At 50.0% G+C, this 9401-nt stretch overlaps 1 protein-coding gene across 1 annotated transcript; it reads right to left on the bottom strand.

Moving 5' to 3' along the window:
• Positions 1 to 4207: 4207 nt before the first annotated feature.
• LOC124679013 (jasmonate-induced oxygenase 2-like) lies at positions 4208 to 5426 on the bottom strand. The gene is made up of 2 exons (XM_047214851.1): positions 4927 to 5426; positions 4208 to 4829 (listed from the first exon to the last, which is right to left on the bottom strand). The coding sequence occupies exons 1-2, from the start codon at positions 5379 to 5381 to the stop codon at positions 4235 to 4237; spliced, it is 1050 nt and encodes a 349-aa protein (XP_047070807.1). The 5' UTR covers positions 5382 to 5426; the 3' UTR covers positions 4208 to 4234.
• Between the last annotated feature and the right edge of the window lie 3975 nt (positions 5427 to 9401).

The raw sequence follows: 9401 nt of genomic DNA, 5'->3' as shown, positions 1-9401 counted from the left end.
AAGGTTGTTCCTGGTTTCATCATGAGAATTGCAGAGGTGCGCAATGCATACCGTCATAATGCTGAGAATATATGGAGTGATGGTCGACGGATGGTTGCAGGCTCGCCGCATTGAGGCGGACCATGTCATTTAAACGCAGAATTTGCAGGAACTTATCGTATGCCAGTGCCTCAGTTATTTTTTTGGGAGATGGAGAGAGTGCACGCCGCACATATAATGGAGAAGACGAAGCCCTAATTGTTGGTGGCTGCAGTAGTAATCGAGGCCTGGTGGTTATTGAGAGAGAACCAGAACAGTGGAAGCCTGAAGAAAGCTACGCAAAGTTGACAGCTGATTTTTTTAATTATCGCTAATAAAAAGTTGAACAAAAGTTGTTCTTTGCTGTGGATAGGCTGCATGTCAAGAGAAATAAGTTAGCGGGAATGAACTACTTAGTTATATAAGATTAGTGGTCAAAGTTGTGCATCAAAGACTGCAAAAAAATCGTGCCTTTTATTTTTGGACGGAGGGAGTAGAAAAGTAGATATACTAATGTATAGCGCCAGAATGATGTAGTGTGGGCTGTCTAGAAACGCTATAGCGTGCTATTAGCGCCGAAATAGCGTGCTATTTTTTCCATGGTTTTTAGAGACATGTGCATGTTAGAAACAGTATTCTGATGACTGCAATGGAATAGTGACACAGTGGAACATCCCAATCATGGCTTCAATAAGCTGAATGTCGATCTAAGGTTCTGTGAAAATTTAAGCTATGGATCGGTGCTTCGTGATTGGAATGGACATGTAATGCATGTTAGAAATAGTATTTCTTTGCGGCGCAGGGCGGCCCTGGAGGTTTTCTGACTCTTGGAAAGTAAAACCGTCTCGCTCCTCTCGCCCCCCGCGCGGGCGAGCAGGGGCGAACCCTAGCCGCCGCTCCCCCCAGCCCGGTCCTCCCCCCTCCCTCTCTGCGCCGCCGTCGGCGCGGGCCGCCGGGCGTTGCCTGTGCGGTGCCGGCGGCGGCGGGCGGCCACTCCCCGCGAGCGTGGAGCCCTGGCGCGGCGCAGGGCGGCCCGTGGCGGTGCACTTCGGCTTATGGCGGTCCGATGCGGCGGCGTGGGATCCGTGTGTCGGGTGGAAGGAGGCGCAGCGGCGCCGTCGTTGGCGGCGGAGCGGCGGTCGGGAGGGGTGGTGGCGGCGTCCGTCCGGCCATGATCTGGGCCCCTTTTGGGCCCAATCCGGGCTTGGCGGGCCGTAGGCCCCTGGCTCGACCTTGCTCGTTCCCTCGGTGGCGGAAGAGGCTCGTCGGCGGTGGCGGGGGTGGTGGCGACGCCACGGCCGGCCTCGCTGCAGCTTGGCGGCGAGGACTTCACGGGCCTGGTTGGGCTCGGCCGGGCCGGAGGGGCCTGGTTTGTCCTTGCTGCCTCGTCCGGTCGGCCGCCGTGAAGACCGCAGGTGGTGGTCGTCCGGTGGAGGTTGTTCCCTCCCGCCGGTAGTGGTGTGCTACCCCGGGCCCTGCTGTCTCCCTCTTCCTCCTCTAGGCCTTGTGCCGGTGTCCACGGCGAGACAGCGATGATGACTTCAAGACCGTGGGGGCGTGTGTTGGTGGGCGGTAGGTTGGGGGGAGCTCATCGAATCGTCCAGGATGGTGGTTTTGGGGGTTGGGAGAAATCCATGTCGGCTCATCCGACTCTGACGCGGTGGCGCCTGAGGGTGCCGCTTTGCCTTCTTGGAGGGCGTCGGATGTACCCCCTCTCCATTTCCTTCCGTGTACCGGGGGAAACCCCAGGAGTTCTCCGGACAGCAGCGGCGTCATCGTCGTTCTCCTTGTTGAAGGTGCTGTCTTGGTATGCGGCGGTTCAAGGTGCTAGGAGTGTGGTGGGAATCCTCCGGAGGACGCAGCGGTTGCGGGGTTGTCATCGTTCTTGTCGAGCTACCGGTGTCGGCATTTGTTTCCTTTTTTCTTTCTCTTCCGTTTCTTTTGGGCCTGGTTGTGCTGCGGCCCCAGCATGCTTGTATCGTGTGGTTGCTATATTAATATAGCGGGGCGAAAGCCTACTTCGAGGAAATAGTATTTCTAATGCTCTGATGATGAAACTTTTGAGGCCACGCCTTCGAAGTCTAAGCTTAGCTACGAGATGCTATGTTGTACCAATTGTGGTGGAATCCGATTGTTAAAATTTAATCAATGAGCTTTGGTCTTCCAAAAAAACCTCCAGGTTGTGGATTCCTCTCATTGTTCAGGAGATTAAAAATATCCCGATAACTTTGAAAGTGTGGAGTTTACAAACGTTTCTAGATAAAACATTGTTGTTGCTCATGGACTCCATTTGTTTAGTAGGATCTCGGGCGAGTTGGTTGTGTCCTTCCATGCGTGGTTGAACACAGGTCACTAAAGATTGTAATCAAACTATTTCAGTTTGTTAAATATAATCTAAGTTTTTTTTATAGAAAAAGACACTTTGGAAACATAAGGTTCAAATAAACCATGTTATATTGCGAAGACGTGTGTTGCACGTGCACACTAACTAGTAAAAACAAAGAACTTTTTCTATGAGATTAGCATAAGGAAATCTTTCTATGAAATTGTATACAAGGTAGATCATAGGAAATATTTATATGGTTTCAAATATTACAATCCAAACAAGCTCCAAAGGAAATACAAAATCTAAGGAATGGGATTCCAAAATTCCTTTAAACCAAGGAAAAATTTGCTAGAGGACACCTTTTTCCGGCATTTGCTGAAACACACCGTTCTTGCCAGGTATCACATTAAAATTTTATGACACACTTGATAGAACACACTGTGTATTTACCAGGTATCTTACAATTTTATGACGCATTTAACAGAACACACCGCATGGCCAAAAATAGAATGTTTGGCAGTTTTGCCTAGGATGACCATGCTATGACGGGTTTTGAAGATAATGTGTCAAACTTTTCCATTTTGGCCATGTGGTATGTTCTAACAAATGTGACACAAAATTGCAATTATACCTGACAAAGATAAATCGGGCGGCGTGATTTGGCAAACGCTAGAAAATAACAAATTTTCCCTTAAACCAAAGGAGCCCCAATTCATCACGAAAAAGAAAAAGAAAAAATAAGTTTGAGCCATCAAAGCAAACATGCTTGAATGCGCTCGCATGGTTTGGTTCAAACAAACTTGTATTTTCGTATCGATTTTGCTTGATATACATATCAACATATATATATATATATATATATATATATATACTGCAATACTATTAATAACCGGCCGTTATTTAACTTAGCCTTCTTCTAGTGATACCCTAAATAAATAGCACAATTTTCTTACAAAAAGTTGAACCTCATTTGGTTTCTTCCAAGAAAGCAACTTAGAAATTTGTATAGGGCAGAATCTTGGTTATTTGATTGCTATGTGAAGACGCCCTAACAAAATGTGTCTTCCCGAATATCTTCATCTTATAGAAAACTACTCGTGCAATTAGTGACTCGATTAACGTAAAATTTTGTAAGGATTCAAGTTAAGGACCCATTTGTTTCTCATCATTTTCTAAAACGCAGGAATAGAAAAATGTAAGGATAGAACATTTGGACATGTTAAATCTTACAGGAGTTGAAAACGCATGAATATATGTTACCATTACATGTTGTTTGGTTGTGCTGCAACAAAATTTATACAGAGTTGTGTGTATGCCATGTATGTCGTAAAAACGAAGTTTTTTTTTCATGAGATTAGATTAAAGGGGAATCTTTCTATGAAATTGTATACAAAGTAAATCGTAGAAAATATTTTTTATGGATTTAAATCCTACGACCCAGAGAACAGACCGTCGGTCTGGTGGCTAGGCGTGCGGGAGCGCACCCTGCCCACCACCTTGGGTTCGACGGGTGCTCGGGAGTTTTCTTCTATAAAAATGCCAATGGGTGCTAGTGCCTGGGTTGGTTGTGTTTTTTTTTTAATCCTACGACCCAAAGAAGCTCCAAAGGGGAAAAAATTATAAGAAATGAAATTCTAAAGTTTCGTTAGGATTCCTTTGAAGCAAATGAGCCGTAATTCGTGAAACATCAAACCAAACGTGCATGAATGGCTCGCATGGATTGGTTCCAACAAACTTTTATTTTAAATATCGATTTTCCTTGACATATATATCAGCACATATATACTACAGGGGTACTATTATAATAACCGCCCGTTATTATTTATATCACAAATGACTACATTAATTGCCGGTATTTGGTGATCACCGAAGATTCACGATGAATTCATCCTAGGCGATGGACTTCCTGAAATGCGCGATCTGGACGTTCTCTACGGCGAGCTTCTTGAAGTTGCTGTTCTTCCTGGTGCTGAAGAACTGGCCCCAGTTGTACGCGTCGTACCTGGGCGGGTTTTCGTCGCTCACCAGCTCCTCCAGCGGCTCGATCATGGCGCCGCTGCCGGGGTTGAAAAAGTAGGGCATGGAGAACCTCTCCTTGTGGGAGTTCACCGACACCCTGTGCTCCGCGCTCTCGTACCTGTCGTTGCTCCAGACCTGGACGATGTCGCCGACGTTGATGATGAAAGAATCTGGGACGGGTCTGACGCGCACCCACTCGCCGTCGGACCGGCGCCGGACGTCGAGTCCGCCGACGTCGTCCTGGTAGAGGACGGTGAGCGCGCCGGCGTCCTTGTGGCGGCCGACGCCGAGCGCGAGGTCGGGGCTCGGGCAGGGCGGGTAGTGGTTGAGCCGGATGAAGGTGGTCTGGTCGTCCTTGAAGAAGCCCTTGAGCCTTTCCGGTCTCAGCCCCAGGCTCCGCGCGATCAGCTCCATCAGGTTCAAGGCCAGCTGCTCCATCGCATTGCCGTACTCCTCCAGCGCCTCTCTGCACTCACAAGTTCGCATCGAGATTAATTAATTAGCATCTGATTCGTATGCACGTAGACATGTCATGGTTGCAGAATTATAAGTAGGCGATCTACCTGAACCCGGGCAGGTCCTGCGGCCACTTGTTCTGGAACACGAGCTCGCCGTCGGCCACGGTGGCTGGCGGCGGAGGCTCGCGAGGGACGAGGTCGAACACCTCCTTCCAGTCCCTGACGTTCTTGGTGTGCTCGGACTCGTAGTAGCCCAGCGGCGCCGCCTCGTCCCTCCGCACGGCGGCCTTCTGCTCCGGCGTCATCGCGAAGAATGCCCTCTGCGCCTCGAGCGCACGCGCCATCGTATCGTCGGGCACGCCGTGGCGCACCACGACGAAGAACCCCCACTCCCGGCTCGCCTTGCCCACCTCGGCCGCCAGCGCCTCCACGCTGGCCTCGTCGCCGCCGGCTAGAGGGGAGATGTCGATCACCGGGATGCCGGCAGCCTCGGCGAGGGCCGCCTTGGGACGGTGCTCGGGGGCCTGCACGAAGGCCTGGTCCATGGAGAGGCCGCCCATGGCGATCGATGTCACGATGATCGGAACGAGTTCTCGGTATCAATGGTGGCGACTGGCGAGTGTGTTGTGGCGGAAGTGCGCGGGTGACGAGAGGATTAAGAAGGCGCGTTAGGTTCGGTTGGATTCAACGAATCTGGACGGGTTTCAGGTGCGTTTGGCTGCATCTTCGGTGCTGGCGTGGCGTGTGATTGTCCTGTACACGAGGAGAGATCTCCCGGTTTGGGCGTGGTGGCTGTTCTGTTCGGTGCGTTCTATGTTTGTGACGTCGCGGATGATCCTATGGCCTTGGCCTTCACCACACGGGAGCCGTACCACGTGGTAGCAAGGTTTCGAATTTTAGTTTCAGAAAAATTTCGGTCATTGCTGAAATTACTGAATTTGACTGATTTTGGTTTTCATTTCGGTCAAAGGACCGAAATTTTGTCTTAAGTCCATTTACCATTCGTTATTTTGAAAAATAATTTTAATTTATTTTGAATTTATGTATAGTGGACATTGAAGGCGAGATCGCGTCCGAGCCTCTTAAAGGGACGCTGTCGACGCCCATTTCCCCGACCACACCATTGCTAGAGCCCACACTATCCACCCGACCGACGCCATGGGGAAGAAATGATGACCGTTCCGCAAGATCAAGAACGACCACGAGGCTAGCAGGCGACGGCCTGGCCGCAGTTGTCGTAGCCTGCCCTACCTCCTCCACCGCCGGTGTACTAGCTTCCATGGCCGACACCGGAGTTCATCGACCTCGTCAGCAACGACGCCTAGTAGGCAGTACCTAGCTTTACCACGCCGGAGTTCATCGACCTCGTCGCGTCTGTTTAGGCGTCTGAAATACGTCGCCCCCTTGGAGATGCCCTTAGTCGTTTTCAGCTGTTCTATTCATCTCCGATGGCTCATGGCTCTCTCTCACCGTCGCTGCTGTGGAAAAGGGAGACGAGCAAGCTCCAGCGGCGGCCATTGGAAAAATGGCGCCGACTAGGCAGCCCGCCCGTTCGCATCCTCTCCGATGTTCCCTTCGGCCACTACTCCGACTTCTCCCTCCGCTACATCCGTTCGCTCCGGCGACTCTCTCTCGCCGCCAGCGCCGTGGGAAAGGGAGCGTTGCAAGCTGCGCCGGCCTCCAGTGGAGAGAACAGCGTCGACGAGGTCCTCCACGGCCGCACCAACAGCCCCGTCCACATTCGTCTCGACTGACTCCTCCGCTCATGCTGACCAATTTGATTGTTTTTTTTGCTGATTTTTGTGATGTGTTGTGCAATTGATTGATGCGTCCTCTGTGTAATTTGATTGGATATGATTGTTGTGCTACGTAATTGGGAATGCTGTGATTTGGTGCTTGAACGGTTGCTCTCGCTGTTTGGAACAGAACCACTGAAAACGACTAAGTATGGAGCTTATCTGTCTTCCATTCAGTTTCTGCCGTCAGATCTGGAATGGATGGTGGATTCTGGGCCTCGAGGCTTCACCTTATACCCCCTCTATCCTACAAAGGATGTCTAAAATTTGCCAAAATTTGAATGTACCAAGACACTAAATATCATTAGGTACATTTAAATTTTAACAAATCTCAACCTTTCATAGAACCGAGGAAGTATTTCATTCTTCTTCTTTTTTTGGAAGGAGTCCTATATTACCCCTGTCGTTCTTAACAACTTCACAGGAAGTTACACACGAGCAGATAATCAGCCACAAGTGATCCAGATGAGTGATCGAGGATGGCGTCAGGAGTTGCGACGTCCATTTTCCCGACTCCAGTTAGGGCATCTCCAACCGACAACCCAAACCGCGCCCGCGCGTCCAGATGGGTCGAACCGGACGAAAACGCGGCCCAGCGCGCGGACCCATCCCTAAAACGGATGGTCGCGGCGTCCGGGACGACCCAAACCCGGTCCAAATCTGGGTCGAGTTTGCGTGGCCGCGGACGCCGAATGCTGGTCGCTCGCGTCCGCCCATGGCCCGCGTGTCATAGAAATAGAAACTTTTTTTCATTGAAAAGAACCATTACAATTTTTTTAGCCTACTACTTCTATCCTAATACGTACGGGGCCGGCGGCATCACCGGCGACTCCCTCGCCGGCTCGCCGTCGGGGCCGTGGATTTCACTCGGCGCGGGTGGCCTGTACGCATGAGGATTCCACTCCAGCTTTACGAGCTGGGTGGCGCGGCGGAGGACTTCATCCTCCTCCTTTCCGCTCGCGCGCCTCGGGCGCGCGAGCGCTCCGCCTCCTGCGGTGGCACCATCCGCTTCCCGCATAGCTCCAGCTCCTGCAGGGCGGCGCGTTCCACAGCGGTGTGATACGTCTCAAAAATATCTATAATTTCTTATATTCCATGCTAGTTTTATGACAATACTCACATGTTTTATATACACTTTATATCATTTTGATGCATTTTCCGGCACTAACCTATTAACAAGATGCCGAAGCGCCAGTTCATGTTTTCTGCTGTTTTTGGTTTCAGAAATCCTACACGGAAATATTCTCGGAATTGGACGAAACAAAAGCCCACGGTCTTATTTTGCACGGAGCCTTCCAGAAGTCCGAAGAGGAGACGAAGAGGGGCGACGAGGCGGCCACACCATAGGGGGCGCGGCCCCACCCCTGGCCACGCCGCCTTATGGGGTGGGCCCCTTGAGCGTCCCCCGACTCTGCCCCTTCGCCTATATAATCCCTCCGTCGCGAAAACCCTAGTACCGGGAGCCACAATACGAGAAAAGTTCCAGAGACGCCGCCGCCGTCAACCTCATCTCGGGAGGTTCTGAAGATCGCCTCCGGCACCCTGCCGGAGAGGGGAATCATCACCGGAGGGCTCTACATCACCATGCCCACCTCCGGACTGATGCGTGAGTAGTTCGTCCTTGGACTATGGGTCCATAGTAGTAGCTAGATGGTTGTCTTCTCCTCTTGTGCTATCATGTTTAGATCTTGTGAGCTGCCTATCATGATCAAGATCATCTATTTGTAATGCTACATGTTGTGTTTGTTGGGATCCGATGAATATGGAATACTATGTCAAGTTGATTATCGATCTATCATATATGTGTTGTTTATGATCTTGCATGCTCTCCGTTGCTAGTAGAGGCTCTGGCCAAGTTGATACTTGTGACTCCAAGTGGGAGTATTTATGCTCGATAGTGGGTTCATGCCTCCATTGAATGCTGGGACGATGGATGAAAGTTCTAAGGTTGTGGATGTGTTGTTGCCACTAGGGATAAAACATCAATGCTTTGTCTAAGGATATTTGTATTGTTTACATTACGCACGGTACTTAATGCAATTGTCTCATTGTTTGCAACTTAATACTGGAAGGGGTGCGGATGCTAACCCGAAGGTGGACTTTTTAGGCATAGATGCATGCTGGATAGCGGTCTATGTTTTTCGTCGTAATGCCCTAAGTAAAACTCATAGTAGTCATCATGATATGTATGTGCATTGTTATGCCCTCTCTATTTGTCGATTTCCCAACTGTAATTTGTTCACCCAACATGCTATTTATCTTATTGGACAGACACCACTAGTGAACTGTGGACCCCGGTCCATTCTTTTACATCTGAAATACAATCTACTGCAATCACTGTTCTCTGTTGTTCTTTGCAAGCAAACATCATTCTCCACACCATACGTTTAATCCTTTGTTTACAGCAAGCCGGTGAGATTGACAACCTCACTGTTAAGTTGGGGCAAAGTATTTTGATTGTGTTGTGCAGGTTCCACGTTGGCGCCGGAATCCCCGGTGTTGCACCGCACTACACTCCTTCACCAACAACCTTCACGTGGCCTTCATCTCCTACTGGTTCGATAACCTTGGTTTCTTACTGAGGGAAAACTTGCTGATGTACGCATCACACCTTCCTCTTGGGGTTCCCAACGGACGTGTGCTTCACGCGTTATCAAGCTCTTTTTCTGGTGCCGTTGCCGGGAGATCAAGACACGCTGCAAGGGGAGTCTCTCACACCCAATCTCTTTACTTTGTTTATTGTCTTGCTTTATTTTATTTTCTGTTTTGTTTGCTTTCTTTATA

The sequence above is a fragment of the Lolium rigidum genome, chromosome 1, assembly GCF_022539505.1.
Source record: "Lolium rigidum isolate FL_2022 chromosome 1, APGP_CSIRO_Lrig_0.1, whole genome shotgun sequence".
In the NCBI taxonomy this organism is placed as follows: domain Eukaryota; kingdom Viridiplantae; phylum Streptophyta; class Magnoliopsida; order Poales; family Poaceae; genus Lolium; species Lolium rigidum.
This window is presented reverse-complemented; position numbering and strand designations above follow the sequence as displayed.

Coding starts and splice junctions, on each gene's coding strand:
- LOC124679013 (XM_047214851.1), bottom strand. CDS start 5,381: ATGGGCGGCCTCTCCATGGACCAGGCCTTCGTGCAGGCCCCCGAGCAC. Junction 4,830..4,926: donor CAGGACCTGCCCGGGTTCAG/GTAGATCGCCTA, acceptor TTGTGAGTGCAG/AGAGGCGCTGGAGGAGTACG.